Source organism: Leuciscus leuciscus (genome assembly GCF_965113295.1).
Source record: "Leuciscus leuciscus genome assembly, chromosome: 13".
Lineage (NCBI taxonomy): Eukaryota > Metazoa > Chordata > Actinopteri > Cypriniformes > Leuciscidae > Leuciscus > Leuciscus leuciscus.
Window position 1 is genome coordinate 22,946,979 of NC_138737.1, and position 18,901 is coordinate 22,965,879.

The 18,901-nt window shown below is 36.0% G+C and overlaps 1 protein-coding gene and 1 long non-coding RNA gene across 3 annotated transcripts; one reads left to right on the top strand and one right to left on the bottom strand.

The window, feature by feature from the left end:
- Window positions 1-1,170: 1,170 nt before the first annotated feature.
- LOC309512717 (putative aminopeptidase W07G4.4) lies at window positions 1,171-14,364 on the top strand. 2 transcript variants are annotated; one of them, XM_082188433.1, is made up of 18 exons: window positions 1,171-1,261; window positions 1,351-1,705; window positions 3,111-3,253; window positions 3,529-3,570; window positions 4,872-4,962; window positions 5,052-5,200; window positions 5,361-5,469; window positions 6,416-6,540; window positions 6,631-6,730; window positions 6,824-6,899; window positions 7,829-7,914; window positions 7,994-8,098; window positions 8,176-8,251; window positions 8,363-8,481; window positions 11,112-11,195; window positions 11,282-11,339; window positions 11,417-11,598; window positions 13,738-14,364. In XM_082188433.1, the coding sequence occupies exons 3-18, from the start codon at window positions 3,243-3,245 to the stop codon at window positions 13,864-13,866; spliced, it is 1,542 nt and encodes a 513-aa protein (XP_082044559.1). In that variant the 5' UTR covers window positions 1,171-1,261; window positions 1,351-1,705; window positions 3,111-3,242; the 3' UTR covers window positions 13,867-14,364. The 2 variants fall into 2 exon arrangements, with proteins under 2 accessions (XP_082044559.1, XP_082044560.1); XM_082188434.1 differs by having other exon boundaries at window positions 3,161-3,253.
- LOC309512742 lies at window positions 3,656-18,633 on the bottom strand. Its single transcript, XR_014211160.1, has 2 exons — window positions 17,558-18,633; window positions 3,656-3,721 (listed from the first exon to the last, which is right to left on the bottom strand). It is a non-coding gene; the product is annotated as an uncharacterized lncRNA (long non-coding RNA).
- Window positions 18,634-18,901: the final 268 nt, after the last annotated feature.

The following is an 18,901-nucleotide window of genomic DNA, read 5'->3' on the forward strand; positions in this document are numbered from 1 at the left end:
AAGTAGCTTGTTTATATACGATTATAGAGGTTATTAATATTTTGAATTATAATTTTTTTTATATTGTGTTTTGTCAAGTCAAGTTTATTTGTATAGCGCTTTTCACAATACAGATTGTATCAAAGCAGCTTCACAGTATTAAATTTAAATAATACAACAAAGTTTGTTTCAAGAGGAATTTATTGATTGATAAAATTAGATTAAATATCCCCAAAATATCCCCAACTGAGCAAGCCAAAGACAACAGTGGCAAGGAACCGAAAAACTCCATCAAGTGACCTAATGGTGTCCTAAAACTCCATCAGGTGACCTAATGGAGAAAAAAAAACCTTGGGAGAACCCAGGCTCAGGCGGGGGCCAGTTCTCCTCTGGCATTTATGAGCTAGAGGCCGGATTGTAGTTTGAACTGTAGGATTATATGAATGCCTGGCTGAAGAGATGCGACTTTAATCTAGTTTTAAACTGGGAGAGCGAGTCTGAGCAACGAACAGTATCAGGAAGACTATTCCAGAGTTTTGGAGCCAAATGTGAAAATGCTCTCCCTCCTTTTGTGTACTGCTTTAATTTATATTATTTCAGTTAAACTTATTTATTTTTCCCCTAATATCTATAAGAATCTTTATTGTCGTTGTATGCACAAAGTAGTACAAATCAACGAAATGGAGTTAGCAGCTCTAAAAAAGATGCAGAAAACAAGAAGTAATAATAAATAACTAGTATAAATAAAGAATAAAATAAACAATATAAATACAATTTAAACAATACACAGTATAAACCGCAGTGCAACCACAGTATAGTGTTGTTGTAAAGTTAGGAAGTGCAAGAGTACTTTAAAGAGTACTTTGAAATTAAGCTGAAATTAAAATGCAATATACTAATGAACAAAAATGATTTTTAATGGATATATTGTCTGAAAACAAGTATTAATTTAACCCTAACCTTTACACAATTCTGCTTCACGAGTTTTTGTGGTTTAAGGATGTTTATATATTTTTTGAAAGAAAACAAGCAATACTTTTTTCCTTTTTTTTTTTTTTGCTGTGTAATAGTGAGCAGTAACAGCACTGTTTGGATTTACTGCAGACATTCTGCAGTATGTATATTAGAGTGAAAGTACTGTATATTTGCTATATTTTGAAGGTTGATTTGGATTATTCTTCTCTTTTACAGTTTTGATGGCATTATCTTAATAACCCAAAGTTATGAGCAGCTTCCTGATGAACTGGTGTGCTTGAAAGCACCATTACAGGACTACAGTGCAGTGAGTTCAACACCACACACATCTAACCAGCACTGAGTTATATTTCTCTTTATTTTTTATTGCTCACTTCTGTCACTCTTCTCATCCAGTTGGACTGTTGCTTCGGGGAAGAGGTCGTGGTTGTCAAGGCCCCTGGTCTCCCTGGAAACAGATTGTTGTTTGCCTCCACCGGTCCAGTGAATCGGGACTATGATGATATCAGGCGGTTCAGTCGTGTCTTTAATGTTCATGTCCTTGGCCTGTTGTCCTTCGAGGACATATTTCTGTGTTTGAAGAAGACTTTTACTCATCTAAAGGTTTTGTTTCATTGATCTGAATGATTTTTGATCATATAGGGCTCTGAAAACTGGCATGCAGCGCCCTCTGCTGGTCTGTCCCCAACACAACAGCTATGCAAAAAACACCCTGGCAGCCGTGCTAGGAGCCCTGCAAATTCTCTACATGGTAAGAAGCGTCTTTTTTGTTTGAATTTTACATTTTTAATATTTACTTATTCATCAAATCATCAAAATAGTAACATATTAAAAATCCAGTTTACCCCAAAATGTACATAGACTTCCTATTATGCTATTTTAAAGGTTCCTAATTTTGCCCTACAATAGGTTTACATGCATCCGAGGTCTAAAACACTTATTTTCTCATAATATACATTGCACGTGACAACTCTTCCCAAAGAGTCTGAAAATAACTTGTTCGAAGATTCATGCTGCATCCCAGTTCGCCTTTTTATACTGTGCCCTAAAAGTATGTACTGTTTTTGTGAAGAAAAAGTCCATACTGAGTGTGCAGCAAAAAAGTAGGCAAGCTTTGGGACATACTACTTCGTCATCTTTAACGGACATCTCTGCCGCTTAGTTACATCCATCCTGTCACCGTAATCTGCCCTGTCAATCATCTTGTCACGGTTAAAATCCTCTATTCAGTCTAATTTAATTTCCTACTGTATCAGAGAGAAATGTTGTAGCATGTTGATCTGCCAGACCAGTGCCAGTCGTGGGTCTTTCATGTGGAGACTCCTCATGTGTTTGCAATTTGAATATAATGATACATTTAGCCATTAAAGGGTTAGTTCACCCAAAAATGAAAATTCTGTCAGTAATTACTCACCCTCATGTTGTTCCAACCGCGTAAGACCTTCGTTCATCTTCGGAACACAAATTAAGATATTTTTGATGAAATCTGAGAGCTGATCACTTCTCCATAGGCTGCTAGGTGACCGAAACTTGCTGGCCCAGAAAAGTTATTAAAGAGATCGTTAATATAGTCCAAGTGACTACAGTGGCTCAATCTTAAGTATATCAAGCGACGAGAATACTTTTTGTGCGCAAAAACAAACAAAAACAACGACTTTATTCCACAATTCATTTCCTTCTCTCTGGGCCTCTAGTTGGTTCACGTAGTGTTTTTGCCAAGCGGGAAGGAAGTCGACCAGAAGTTGAAGCCGGCCTCACAGACAATAACGTAATAAACAGTCATGATTTGATAGTAACAGTCACATAGAGCGTGCCAGCCACGACAGGATGATAAAAGAATTACGGAATTGTTTTTTTTTAACAGGTTTGTAATGTTCAGAAGAACCGATTCGCAGAAATTAATTGGGCTTGTCATCACTGGTGACTTCCGGTTTGTATTTTGTAGTTGAAGAGTATTTTTTGAGAAGGATGTAAGTTAAGGAATTCGTCATATTAAAATACACTTGGGGGTTAAAACATTAAGATGCGTATTAAAATCGTGCATTTGAAATAAATAAATGCATTCATTTCACAATTTATGTGCATTTTATTTCGTTACAAAGTTCGGAAAAACTAAATTTTCACACATCACGTGACTCCATTGGTCATGTGATTAGACTATCAGCTCAGCTGACATCACGACTTCATTTCTGGGAGTGAACCATAGACAGTATAAGAAGGAGTGAACGGCCAGACAACTAGAAGAAGAAGACTTCATTTCTGCAAGACGTGGAGGAGGAAACGTGAGGATGTCTGTAAGGTAAGAGGATTATTTATAATTGTTAATGTTTAAAATAAGTTTCCGTCATTACTACTGTTTTCTGGGGTATATTGTGTTTGGTATGATCATTATATCTTTTTTCAAATTCAATTATTTTAAGTAATACTTGCTAAACATTAGATGTTGGTTCGTTACATAGGCAGTGCTAAAATAGACGTGTTGAAATATTTTTCTGTGATTTTTTTTTTTGATTTGTTTCTTGGCAGAAAAATGCAAATGACCTTAATCTTTTCTCTGTTTTTCCTTCCATCCAGTGTTCAGCCTATCCAGTGGACCTCTGACTGCAAGGACCCGACGTGAGTAAATCCTGTCTCAAACTGAATGTGCTATTGCAATCTTGTTGGCTCACAGACGTGCATATAGTGTTGCCTTTTATTATTGTTTTTATTCAGAAAGGTGATAGACTTCTTCATTACATCACCATAACCTAGCATTACATCACCATCACTGGAACTGTGACTTTCTATCTTAGATATGAATCAATCTTCACTGCCGTTACCTGACCTGTCTGCTTTACAATCTACAACACACAGACTTTAGACCGCTCTCTTATCCCTGATGTGTAAGAGTGTAGTTTGTGTCGAGTGTGACTCTTTGTGAACTGAGCTACATTTCCAAAAAAAAGTATCTGTTTTGTGTCTTTTATTTTCCAGTAAAATGACTTGAACATCCTCAAAACCACATACCTGTTCATATACATGAAAACCAAATTTATGTAATATAATGAGACTTGCGTTTCAATTATATATCTAGTTTTTTAGCAAATTATTTATTGCTAGACAACAAATTTTGTTATTTTTAATACATTTAACAAACAAAAATTATGCCAGCAGAAGCAGCTTGTTTATATTTGATTATAGAGGTTATTAATATTTAGAATTGTTTTTTGTAATTTTGTTGTGTATTGTGTACTGCTTTAATTTGTATTATTTCAGTTTTAGTCATTTAGCTTAAACTTATTTCAGTTAGCTGCTAAAGCAACATTTCAGTATTTTTCTTGTCTTTATTCCCTAATATCTATAAGAATCTTTATTGTCATTGTATGCACATAGTAGTACAAATCAACGAAATGGAGTTAGCAGCTCTAAAAAAGATGCAGAAAACAATAAGTAATAATAAATAACTAGTATAAATAAAGAATAAAATAAAGAATATAAATATAATTTAAACAATACACAGTATAAACCGCAGTGCAACCACAGTATAGTGTTGTTGTAAAGTTAGGAAGTGCAAGAGTACTTTAAGAGTACTTTAGTATATTGTATTTTAATTTCAGCTTAATTTCAATGAACAGAAATGATTTTTAATGGATATATTGTCTGAAAAGAAGTATTAATTTAACCCTAACCTTTACACAATTCTGCTTCACGAGTTTTTGTGGTTTAAGGATGTTTATATATTTTTTAATAGAAAACAAGACATAGACAAGCAATACTTCTTTTTTTTGTGTTTTTTTTTTTTTTTGCTGTGTAATAGTGAGCAGTAACAGCACTGTTTGGATTTACTGGACACATTCTGCAGTATGTATATTAGAGTGAAAGTACTGTATATTTGCTATATTTTGAAGGTTTATTTGGATTATTCTTCTCTTTTACAGTTTTGATGGCATTATCTTAATAACCCAAAGTTATGAGCAGCTTCCTGATGAACTGGTGTGCTTGAAAGCACCATTACAGGACTACAGTGCAGTGAGTTCAACACCACACACATCTAACCAGCACTGAGTTATATTTCTCTTTATTTTTTATTGCTCACTTCTGTCACTCTTCTCATCCAGTTGGACTGTTGCTTCGGGGAAGAGGTCGTGGTTGTCAAGGCCCCTGGTCTCCCTGGAAACAGATTGTTGTTTGCCTCCACCGGTCCAGTGAATCGGGACTATGATGATATCAGGCGGTTCAGTGATGCTGCTGCTAATGGCATTAAGAGGTGCCTATGCAATCATGATGCGTGATCATCTTACATCCTCTGACATAATGTTCATGTCCTTGGCCTGTTGTCCTTCAAGGACATATTTCTGTGTTTGAAGAAGACTTTTACTCATCTAAAGGTTTTGTTTCATTGATCTGAATGATTTTTGATCATATAGGGCTCTGAAAACTGGCATGCAGCGCCCTCTGCTGGTTTGTCCCCAACACAACAGCTATGCAAAAAACACCCTGGCAGCCGTGCTAGGAGCCCTGCAAATTCTCTACATGGTAAGAAGCGTCTTTTTTGTTTGAATTTTACATTTTTAATATTTACTTATTCATCAAATCATCAAAATAGTCACATATTAAAAATTCAGTTTACCCCAAAATGTACATAGACTTCCTATTATGCTATTTAAAGGTTCCTAATTTTGCCCGACTATAGGTTTACATGCATCCAAGGTCTAAAACACTTATTTTCTCATAATATACATTGCACGTGACATCACTTCCCAAAGAGTCTGAAAATAACTTGTTCGAAGATTCATGCTGCATCTCAGTTCGCCTTTTTATACTGTGCCCTAAAAGTATGTACTATTTTTGTGAAGAAAAAGTCCATACTTTTGAGTGTGCAGCAAAAAAGTAGGCAAGCTTTGGGACATACTACTACGTCATCTTTAACGGACATCTCTGCCGCTTAGTTACATCCATCCTGTCACCGTAAACTGCCCTGTCAATCATCTTGTCACAGTTAAAATCCTTTAAAAGAGACAATAACTTTTTTGACCTTTGAAACTTTTCAGACCTTTTACATTAATAAACAGCTTTTATAACACCCTAAATGAGAGGTAATGCCTGAAAAACATAATGTGGGCACTTAAAGCTGAAATAAAATTAAAATATTAATATTAGATGAAGAAATTAATGGTGAAACTTGAACGAGACTTTGCCACTGCAACTAACTGAAATAAAATGTTTAATTTCAATGAGTAAAACTGAAATTAAAATAAATTCAAGCCAAATAGAAAAAACTAACAAAATTACTAAAACTACAATTAAAATAATAACTGAAAATATAAAAAGAAAACCTAACATTCAAACTATTAATAAATACTATACAAGTAAAACTAAACTAACACTGGATATTATAGAACAAATTTCCTATCTGTTCTCTAGTTTTAGACTTTAATGCTTGTCAGTACCAGCGTAACCTAGTTAATATCTGTGTGGTCAGCCTCTAGAGGTGAGGGAGTCCAAGCCGTCCCCCGGTCATAAGGTGTCGATTCTGGGCATCTGGGCGAAGAACCAGACTGAGGGAGTCGCCATTACTGAGATGGCCTCTGCTCTGGAGAGCGGCAGGTATGAGTGTGTGTCCTTTACTGTGTTCTTAGAGCATCATTTTGACTTTTGTACAGTAAGCAATAAAAATATCTTTTGTGTATAATGCAGGTTTGTCTGTCGTGATATCGGCGGCTCTGACCCGGAGCGAATGGCTGCCCCGCGTGTATCTGAGTATGTTCAAGCTGTCTTCAAGGATAGTCCTGTAACGGTGAGTCTTTGAGTGAACGTTCAATAGAGTTTGAAGCTGTATCTCGTGTCAGTAAGCACTGGCATGCTTCATTCATCTCCATGTGTTTCTTAGGTGACTGTAGTGAGTGATTTGAAAACTCTGGAGAAGGATTACCCCTGTTTGGCTGCAGTCAACCGCTGTGCTAACAGTAAGAGCACAGTTTAATATGGAATATATGGATATTATATCCATTTAATATTAATATGGGTTTAATATGAAATTGCAGAAAGATTTCAGCAAATTTATACTAAACACAGAATGTTTCAGATCAGTTATAGCCAAAACTAGATCCCTCAAAGTACTGATCCATACCGAGAACCAAGTCTGATCAATAAAATAGAGAAAAGTGCAGTATTTATAAAATATTCATAATAACATTTTATTTCAAACACTGAATTTGTTTAATTTTTCCAAAAGCAGAAAAAATATGTAATTTATTTTTTGAAAGAAATTGATATTTTTACTCAGCAAGGATCCATTAAATTGATCAAATAAATACATTTATAATGTCACACAAATTGTAGTTCAAGTAAATGCTGTTCTTTAAAATGTTCTATTAATTTTAGAATCCTAATAAATAAATATATATATATATATATATATATATGAGAAACACAACTGTTTTTGACATTGATAATAATGTTTCTTGAGCACCAAATCAGCATATTAGAATGATTTCTGAATGATCATGTGACACTGAAGTAATGATGCTGAAAATTCAGCTTTGTCATCACAGGAATAAATGACATTTTCAAATAATTTAAATAATAACACTTTAAATAATAATATTTCACAACATTACTGTTGCTGTAGTTTTTGTTCAAATAAATGCAGCCTTGGTGAGCATAATGGAATTTTAATGTTTACAATATCTTTTTACATTGTCAATAAAAGAAGTCACGTCAATAAAAGTAAGCATGTGGTTATTGTTGAGCCCATTTTCACCTAGTACAGTGGAAGTAGGATGAGGTATGAGGCCATAAACCATAAGACCATGACCCAGACAATTCTCCATCTCTGGATCTCATTAGTGATTGTGTTCTGTAATGTGCTAAAAGGCTGATGTTTCTTCTTCAGCTGTGCCGCGTCATCAGGCCAGAGTGATCAAACTGCTGTACTCTGGAGAAGGACCCATTCAGCAGACTCTCATGGTGGTTGGCAAGGTAATATTTCGGTTCACTGTATCTGGACACCCAGGACAGAGCATTTTCCAGTCCATATGAACGTTGTATGTTGTTTCAGGGCATTACGTATGACACCGGTGGAGCTGACATCAAGGCCGGTGGAGTCATGGCTGGAATGCACAGAGATAAATGCGGATCTGCGGCTGTTGCAGGATTCTTCCAGGTACTGGTCCCACACACACCTGCTCGTGTTACTGATGGTCAGAAGAATCTTAGAGACTAATATCATTGTTGTTTTAGATCTTAGCCAAACTGAAGCCCAAACACCTGAAGGTTGTGGGTGCGATGGCAATGGTGCGGAACAGTGTCGGGTCTGGTAAGCAACTTTTTGTCTGCATGTGTTTACCAGTTTGGGTGTCTGTTACTTAGTTTTTTGTCTTTTATTTTATTTTATTTTATTTTATTTTATTTTTTTACCCTTTGACAGATTGTTATGTGGCGGACGAGTTGGTGGTGTCTCGCGCTGGTCGTAGAATCCGCGTTGGAAACACTGATGCTGAAGGAAGAATGGTCATGGTGGACTTGCTGTGTGAGATGAAGGAGCAGGTACACACATATATCAGCATATAGAATTAGGGTTGGGTATCGTTTGGGTTTTTTCCGATACCGGTGCCAAATCGATACTTTTAAAACGGTACCTGTGCCTAACCGGTGCCTGAACCGATACTTTAAAAAAAAAGAGAGCCTCAAAACGATGGTGAATGACATTAAAGAACGGCTTTTTTTATTGAAAATTGTATATATAAAAAATGTAGTAAATTTATAAATATAAGTAGTCTAAATACAAAACACAATAAATTTACATACACAATAAAACCTAAGCCACCTGACCCAAATACAATAATTTAACACTAAAAAACACTACGGTATACTAATAACAGCAAAGTAGTCTGTATTCTTGGTATGCTACAAACCAGCTTTAAATTTCAGCCATTCTTTTCAAATTTTTTGCCTTTTTTGGCCAAATACACCTCTCCTGACTCACGCCCGATTCACACATACTCCGTTTGCAGTGTGAAAGCGGTGCAGGAGCAGCACTCGCTATAGTGCTTTCACATATGCTGCGTTTGCAGTGCGTAACTGATCCGCGGCTGTACCACAAACACATACTCACTATTTTTATTTCAAGTCTAGAAGTTATCAGCAACTTTTATAAAAAAATATATATATTTTGTCAGCATTGCGATTCTCTTTGTACACATGCACTCTTTAATAGACGTATTCACATTTAAAAACAATTTAAACAATGTATTATTTAATGCATGATATCATAAATTAGAATTTTAGCAGTTGATGATCACGCGATCTGAACCTTATCACACCGGTGTGAACCATCTACAGTGTCAAAGGGTTAACTAACGATCACATGCGGTGGTGATGCTTCTTACGTCCGTTTTGGAGAACCAGAGTGCAAATATTTCAACCGACAGGTGAGGCATTAAGTGGCACCGAAATGAGGCACCAAAATCTGCGTTTTGATTCGGTCCGGTTACACACCGGTTACTTGGGTACCGGTTCAATATCGGTGCCCGGTTTCGGTACCCAACCCTATATAGAATATTATGCATTACTATTTTAAGATTTAAAGGGTCCTATCATGAGATCAAGATCATCTTATTTTAAAATGTGTAGCACCTACAGCTCTGCATATCTTTACATGATAGTAACAAGCATCTCTGTGTGAGCAGCACATTTCAGCACCGTTCGTTTACGAAAACCTCATAATAATGCAGGCTAATTAATTAACAATAATAATAATAATAGTTTATTCGTTTTAGACACATTCGTACACAAATCAAACTTTTTTTTTTTTTTTGTAAAAAAAAAAGAATCTAACATTTTATATTTAATTTAATATTTAATTTTATTTCATGCTTATTTCTATTGTTAAATTATTATATGTGACCCTGGACCACAAAACCAGTCTTATGGGTTATTTTTTTTTTAATTGAGATTTATACATCATCTGAAAGCTGAATACATAATCTTTCCATTGATGTATGGTTTGTTAGGATAGGACAATATTTGGCCGAGATACAACTATTTGAAAATCTGGAATCTGAGGGTACAGAAAAATCGAAATATTGAGAAAATCGCCTTTAAAATTGTCCATTTCTATTGGCGATAGTGCTGCATCCATTCACAAAAATAAATGTTTTATATATCTAAGGTGGGAAATTTACAAAATATCTTCATGGAACATGATCTTTACTTAATATCCTAATGATTTTTGGCATACAAGAAAAATCTATAATTTTGACCCATACAATGTTTTGTTGGCTATTGCCACAAATATACCCGTGCAACATAAGACTGGTTTTGTGATCCAGGGTCACATATTAACTATTTCCCGGCCAGTGTTTAAAAAAAAAAAAAAGTTGTTTGCCACCGCCAGCATTTTTGATAATATTCACAAAAATGTAATGGCCCCCAGAATATTGTGTTGTATGAACATGCAATATCAAAAGAAAGAACAGAGCCTCTGCTTTAAAAAATTATTCTAGCTTCATGTATTATTATTTTACAAAATTTTATCAGCACTTGAATGTGGGTAAGTTTCATCAAAAAAGCAACATTTTGGAGAAAAAAAACGGAGAAAATCACGTTTTCTTTTTTCAAAGACTACATGCATAAGCAATGCTAGAAGCAATGCTGTTTCTTCGTCTATGTTTTGATCCGGAGATTCTGTATTCTTTCAGAAGAGGCGTAATAGCGCCCTCTACCGTATAGACCTCATGCGCCAGAGAAACAAGCGTGCAGCCATCTTTAGAATTTTGTGTTTGAACTTCTGTTTTTGCGGTAGCTTTATATATTTCTATCACATCGCTGTCGAAGAGTAATTAGCTGGTGACATGGATTTACTTATTGTAAAGTTAACGAAAGTTATCATGAGCATTGTAATGTTTGAAGCGACATCATAAAAAATGTCAGTAGCTTGGGAAGATTTTAAAACGAGCGATTCATTCATAAATCCGTAAGATCTTACCTTCATGTTCTGAAAATACAAACCGGAAGACAGAACACAACGAGCCCAGCGCTGAAATGGGGCGGAGCTACATAAGGTCTATAACAGTGAAAACAAGGAAAGCTGGAAAATCCCATCAATGGCAGGGAAACTGTTAAATATGACATTTATCCTTTTTGGTGGTCTGGACATCTCGTGTTTGTTTCTCTAGGCGTTGCGGGAGGAGTCTCCTCATCTCTTCACTATTGCCACTCTGACCGGACATGCTACCAGAGCCATGGGGCCGCACTATTCTGTGAGTACTTGAACATCTTCATCACACATCAGTGCTACTGTGACCGCTTTCATTTCAACAGTGTCCCTTTCCATGTGTCCCTGTAGATCATAATGGATAACGGTGCTGCTCAACGCTCAGGAAACGCTCTGCAGTGGCAGAAAGGTAAGAAGAGCTAAGACCTTTTTGTTTTTGTTTCCATCAACATAGTTTGATTCATCTGAAATCTGTTTGTGTGGCAGCGGGAGAGGTGCTGGGAGATATGTTTGAGGTGTCCACTATCCGTCGGGATGATTATGAGTTCCACAAAGGGAAGTCTGAGTATGAGGAGATCCTGCAGTGCAATAACCTGCCTTCGTCTTCCACACCACGTGGACACCAGGCGCCCAGCGCATTCCTCATCATGGCTTCTGGACTGGATAAGGTAGACACGCGCACGTGCACACACGCGCACACACGCACACACATACACACATACATTTCAGCATTAAGAGAACTATGGGAAAAACCTTATTCCTGATGTAATATCAGTTTAGGATTTATTAGCTCTTTCTCCTTCGTTATTTATGACACATTAAGCACTTCCCCGCTGGGGGTGTTTGACGAGATCTCTTGCCACGAGATCTCGCGATACCAAAACGTGATGATATTTCTCGTCGAAGTGAAAAGCTGTCTTGTGATATCAGCATGAGTTGAGTTTGTGGCAAAACCTTGCTGTTTGCTTGGGTTTCCAAAAACGTGCATTTGGGAACGCATATAAAGTGTGACACGCTTCGTTTCATTGCAAAGTGTTGCGCTGTTAGCATTTACATGCGTGGAGCGTCTCAAACTCCATCTTTGCATGTGCTGAGAGTTTGGGTTGGTCATAACGTTCATCTGGGAACACAACGTGCGCCATTTCACCAGATTCGTAATAGAAATCATTTATAAGCCTACGCCAACACAGGAGAATACATCAATATGTTTCTAAATATGCGAATTGTTGTTCATCCCGATTTCAAAATAAGTTTAAACCCTTGCTCTGAGTTTGCGTGTTTTTATGTCAAGGGGTGCTTTTCAATATCCCTCCTCGTCTCCTCGCTCCTCCGTCCTCCATCCTATGACCCGGAAACCGATCGAGCTCAGCCATCTTGAAGGACATCTCAATTCTCTAATTGCACCGCGAGGAGTCGAGGATCGCGGAGTTTGGAGGCTTCCTGAGTAGTCATGAGCGAGGATACACAGGTGTATCCTATGCGGAAGAGTTTTATCGACTTAAACGTGACGCACGTCTAAATTCTCCTCCCCCTTCACATCGGTCACAATCATTTTAATTTATACTTTACCTTTGCAGTTTCTATAAACCACACATCTCACATATTTCAACAGGGTATCTTGCTTTATTATTATTTATTATGAATTTCTTAAATAAACAAACTTCAACAACATAAGGGCAGATCCTTTGAGCGCTGCTGATGACGCGATGAAGTGACGCTCGAGTGATCAAGTATTCCAATGTTTAAAAAAAAGTTACATTCGATTCCTCCGTCCTCGCGTCTTTTCCTTGCAGCCTTCCCTCGCATCCTACAGGGGGCGGAGCTGAGACGCGAGGAAAGGAAGCGAGGAAAGGAAACGAGGATGCACAAATAAGAAATGAGAAGCACCCAAAATGTTCTTGTTCAAGAAATGACGGTGGCTGTAGCATTTCTATCGTAAAGAAGTGAGCAAATATTAAAGATTAAGTGGACATTTGAATTTTAATGCTGTTTGGCTAATATTAAACAAGGATTTGAACTGTAAAGTTTAACCACAACAATCACCAGGCTGTAGGCGCCCTCTGCAGGCATTTGTTTTTATAATGTACATAAGTTGATTTGTTTATATTATGTACAGCATATCACATAGTGTTGTTCAATAAAACCGTATGATTTATTGCTTTTGAACCAATTATAATTGCTTCATTGTTATTCTATATGTATTTAAGTCATTTTAAAGGCTATTGTTCACTTAGGTCCATTTTTATTACCACAAAAATTTTCTGATTACTCGATTAATCATCAAAATAATCTATTACCAAAATAATCATTAGCGACAGCACTAGATCAGTTAAAACATTTCAAAATGCACCTGCTTTGTTTTGCATTTTGTGACTTTCAAGTTCTCAAGGAGAATTTTCCAGTCATATTTCGTCACTGAAGATTTCTTAAAAGTGGTTAATATTGTCTCGTCTCGTTCTTGTGAACCCAATATCACGTATCAAACATTTAAAAGCATATAAATCAAAACTGCCTTAACGTAACAATGACATTTTTAACATGCAAAGTCTCTGACAAAAATGCCATTTTCTCAGCTTTTTGTTCAAAATGTTACCAACATTAAAGTGTTGATAAAAAAAGAATGAAGGAATTTTGTTTTTTGTTTATCATACAATAAAACATTATGGGGGCCATGCAAGTTTTGTGAATATGATCAAGAAACTTGCGCTGTCTGGCAACCTAAAAATAAAACACTGGTGGCGAAAAGTTAAAATCTTAACCCTTTTGCAAAAATACATATAATAACCATCTACACATTTGCCCCTCAGCATGGAGTGGACTCGGACAAACCTCTGCCTTACTCCCATATCGACATTGCTGGATCCAGCGGCCCTTTCCCTGGGGTCCCGACAGGAGCCCCAATACTTGCCATGGTGACAAAATACCTGCAGCTCTAAACCTACGTCCAATGGTTTTCTGTTCCTTCGTGAATTCAATCATTTCCGTCTTGTGCCATTTCTCAATTAATGGCTTTCATATCGGCTCCGTCTGACACAGTGTGGCCAAATAATGGCGCTTTTATCCTTCCATTATGAAAGCCATCCATCTTTATCATTTTATCACTTCATACATGCATATATTCATCTCTTCACGTCCTAAAAAAACCTATATGCTGCTCTCTAACACAAAATCATCTTATATCACATTTCTATCATTTTGAACCAGATTAATTAACCAAAGCAGAGTTTTATTTCCGTTCTTACCCTGTAGCCTTACAGTTTCTCAGTTGATGTGACATTAAAGAGGGGGTGAGGAAGTTGAGCGAGTGATTTTGATATTGAATTGCATCTGTGATTTTGTTTGGCAATACTGTTGGAAGAATGTTGCATATCGTGTAACCGCCCATTTTGTATGTAATCAAAATATGATAATAAAAGCATTTTGGCAAACCAAAAGGAACATGATGCCTTCTGTATCCAACTGGAAGTCCATAAGAGTAAATGTCTCTGTGAATACTGAATAGAATATGATTTGAAAATTTGTGAAATTCCAAATTAAAATGTATTTAATTTACTGTTTTGTTTTATTTGTAACACTTTACAATAAGGTTTAATTAATGTTAAAATTAAAGATAAACAATACTTCTATGTACGATAAAGCATGTATTAATCTTAGTAAATGTTGATCTTAAAGGTATAGCGGAGGATGTTTTACTTCCTGGTGGGTAACCTATACTATTGGTCCTCCTAATTGTCAATCATTCTGGTGAATCAATCAAACTGTTCAAAAAGTGGAGAGGGCGGGTCTTATCTAAAATTTGGAAAGATCCTCCGCTATACCTTTAACATTAAGCATTAACAAAGGTTGATAATAAATGCTGTAAGAATATATTGCTAATAAGCGATTAGCATGCTAACAATAGTTAGTCATGTTAATGCATCAGCTAATATTAACAAATGAGACCTTAACTGTTACTGCTTTATTTAAAGCATCAAATAAACCATTTTAAATTTCAAGTGTTTAAAAAAAGAATTTATTAATTTGGTCATACTTTAGTACTCATATTTAATTAATTTGGTTTTACTTTAAGGACCAATAAACTGCCAATATCCTAGTAATATGCATGCTAATAAGCAACTAGTTAATAGTGAAAATTGGACCCTAAAGTGTTACCATTCATTTAACTTGATGTGATACCATTCCTTCATTTTATTTTTGTCACTCTAGTCCTCCACATATGTAAAAATATCTAATGCATGAATCTTGCATAACACAAACTAAAGATGACAATTCAGCATTGTAAAATAAAAGAAAAAAAAAGAAAATATATATATATAACCATAAAATTTTTAAATGGCCGAATTGTACTTTTAAATTGAGAACTTATATTTTATAACTTTATAGTCACAAATTATTGTGCTTAAATTATTGACAGGCGTGATCATTTTAAAGATAATTGGGATTGCTTACATGGGTCAATTCAGAAAATAAGTTTATTCTTATTACATGATTTACATTAGCCAAGAGAACAAACTATGCTTTTGTCAAACGTAATGTAGGACTGTATGATGTGAATGTTGAAATGTGTGAAGGCAGCTTTAAGCAACTATACAATTTTGAACTTTTGTTTAAAACTTTTTATAAAGGAAGTGGTGATATAGTGCATCCGGAAAGTATTCACAGTGCTTTACTTTTTCCACATCTTATGCTGCTGCCTCATTCCAAAATGGATTAATTATTTTCTTCAATATTCTACAAACAATACCCCATAATGATAACGTGAACATTTTGTTACAAATCTTTGCAAATGTATAAAAAAAAAAAAGAAAATCACATGTACAGAAGTATTCTCAGCCTTTGCCATGACACTCAAAATTGAGCTCAGGTGCTCCCTGTTTCCACTGATCATACTTGAGATTGGAGTCCACCTGTGGTAAATTCAGTTGATTGGACATGATTTGGAAAGGCACACACTTGTCTATATAAGGTCCCACAGTTAACAGTGCATGTCAGAGCACAAACAAAGCCATGAAGTCCAAGGAATTGTGTGTAGACTTCCGAGACTGGATTGTATTGAGGCACAGATCTGGGGAAGGGTACAGAAAAGTTTCGGCAGCATTAAAGGTCCCAATGAGCACAGTGCAATGAGCACTCATCATACGTAAATGGAAGTTTGGAACCACCAGGACTCTTCCTAGAACTGGCCGCCCGGCCGAACTGAGCGATCAGGGGGAAAGGGCACTCCACCAATCAGGCCTATGTGGAAGAGTGGCCAGAGGAAGCCAGTCCTCAGTAAAAGGCACCTGAAGGACTCAGACCGTGAAAAACAAAATTATCTGATCTGATGAAACAAAGATTGAACTCTTTGGCCTGAATGGCAAGCGTAATGTCAGGAGGATATCAGGCACCACTCATCACCTGGCCAATACCATCCCTACAGTGAAGCATGGTGGTGGAAGCATCATGCCGTGGGGATGTCTTTCAGTGGCTGGAACTGGGAGACTAGTCAGGATCGAGGGAAAGATGAATGCAGCAATGTAGAGACATCCTTGATGAAAACCTGCTCTAGAACGCTCTGGACCTCAGACTGGGGCGACGGTTCATCTTCCAATAGGACAACGACCCTAAGCACACAACCAAGATAACAAAGCAGTGGCTATGGGACAACTCTGTAAATGTCCTTGAGTGGCCCACCCAGAGCCCAGACTTGAACCCGATTGAACATCTCTGGAGAGATCTGAAAATGGCTGTGCATTTTTTTTGGCTGTGCATATTTTGTGATTTGATATGATTTCTTACTAGTGTATAGTAAGCAGTATGAAACCATTATAAACTGCTTTTTATTTTATTTATTTTCTTACTGTTCTAAGTCTTCCATACACTCACTATCACCCCGTCGCAGTCCCCATCCAGAGTACCAAGATTAAGAAGGATAATTAAATAAGTTTCAGCAAAAACAATTCTTCGCTGCTGACATGACAAAATCAAATAGTTCTTAAATGTCAAAATGTATTTTTAACGGTATTATGTCAGCAAGGAGGAACTGTTTTTCCTGAAACTGTTATTTAATGATCTAGTATTGGGGAACTGTTTTTGTGGAAGCTGAAAGTTGTTTATTCATCCCTCATCTGAAGAATATTGCAAATGTTTCAGTGCATTAATTCATTGGAATTGAATTATCATTTAAATGCAACATTTTTGCAGTAGCAGAAGTCCTACAATTTCTAGGATGCAAATCAAATTTGTAAACGTGCATAAATTGCCATTAGTTTAAAAACAAGTTTTTAAAAGGAAACATTTTTCCTATTCACAGTCCTTTGTCATAGTCTCAGTTCTTTGGACCCTACTGTATAGATGCCAAAAGAGACTCAATCAAACATTATCAGAAATCATGAGTGCAGCTGAAATGAGTCAAGCTAAACATCAACTCAATTTTTTTATTCTTGAAGAGCCTCTCGTGACCATAAGCATAATAACTAAGCAAGATTCACTTAACATTCATTAAAGCAAATATCTCAGCACATGTGTAAAGGACCTGAAGTGAGTAAATCCTGTCTCAAACTGAATGTACTATTGCAATCTTGTTGGCTCACAGACGTGCATATAGTGTTGCCTTTTATTATTATTTTATTCAGAAGGGTGATAGACTTCTTCATTACATCACCATCACCTAGCATTACATCACCATCACTGGAACTGTGACTTTCTATCTTAGATATGAATCAATCTTCACTGCCGTTACCTGACCTGTCTGCTTTACAATCTACAACACACAGACTTTAGACCGCTCTCTTATCCCTGATGTGTAAGAGTGTAGTTTGTGTCGAGTGTGACTCTTTGTGAACTGAGCTACATTTCCAAAAAAAAGTATCTGTTTTGTGTCTTTATTTTCCAGTAAAATGACTTGAACATTCTCAAAACCACATACCTGTTCATATACATGAAAACCAAATTTCTGTAATATAATGAGACTTGCGTTTCAAGAATATATCTAGTTTTTTGGCAAATTATTTATTCCTAGACAACAAATTTTGTTATTTTTAATACATTTAACAAACAAAAATGATGCCAGCAGAAGTAGCTTGTTTATATACGATTATAGAGGTTATTAATATTTTGAATTATTTTTATTTTATTTTTTTTGTGTACTACTACAGTTTTAGTAATTTTTTGTACTTTAGCTTAAACTTATTTCAGTTAAACTTATTTATTTTTTTCCTAATATTTATAAGAATCTTTATTGTCATTGTATGCACAAAGTAGTACAAATCAACGAAATGGAGTTAGCAGCTCTAAAAAAGATGCAGAAAACTATAAGTAATAATAAATAACTAGTATAAATAAAGAATAAAATAAACAATATAAATATAATTTAAACAATACACAGTATAAACCGCAGTGCAACCACAGTATAGTGTTGTTGTGAAGTTAGAAAGTGCAAGAGTACTTTAGTATATTGTATTTTAATTTCAGCTTAATTTCAATGAACAAAAATTACTTTTAATGGATATATTGTCTGAAAACAAGTATTAATATAACCCTAACTTTTACACAATTCTGCTTCATGAGTTTTTGTGGTTTAAGGATTTTTTTTTGCTGTGTAATAGTGAGCAATAATAGCATCAGGCATATGTAGCATATGTATATTAGAGTGAAAGTATATTCTGTATATTTGCTATATTTTGAAGGTTGATTTGGATTATTCTTCTCTTTTACAGTTTTGATGGCATTATCTTAATAACCCAAAGTTATGAGCAGCTTCCTGATGAACTGGTGTGCTTGAAAGCACCATTACAGGACTACAGTGCAGTGAGTTCAACACCACACACATCTAACCAGCACTGAGTTATATTTCTCTTTATCTTTTATTGCTCACTTCTGTCACTCTTCTCATCCAGTTGGACTGTTGCTTTGGGGAAGAGGTCGTGGTTGTCAAGGCCCCTGGTCTCCCTGGAAACAGATTGTTGTTTGCCTCCACCGGTCCAGTGAATC

Excerpts from the sequence above, each read along its gene's own strand:
- LOC309512717 (XM_082188433.1), top strand. Across the intron at positions 5,201-5,360 it reads GCTGCTAATGGCATTAAGAG|GGCTCTGAAAACTGGCATGC; the intron begins GTGCCTATGCAA and ends TTGATCATATAG. Across the intron at positions 8,482-11,111 it reads TGTGTGAGATGAAGGAGCAG|GCGTTGCGGGAGGAGTCTCC; the intron begins GTACACACATAT and ends TTGTTTCTCTAG.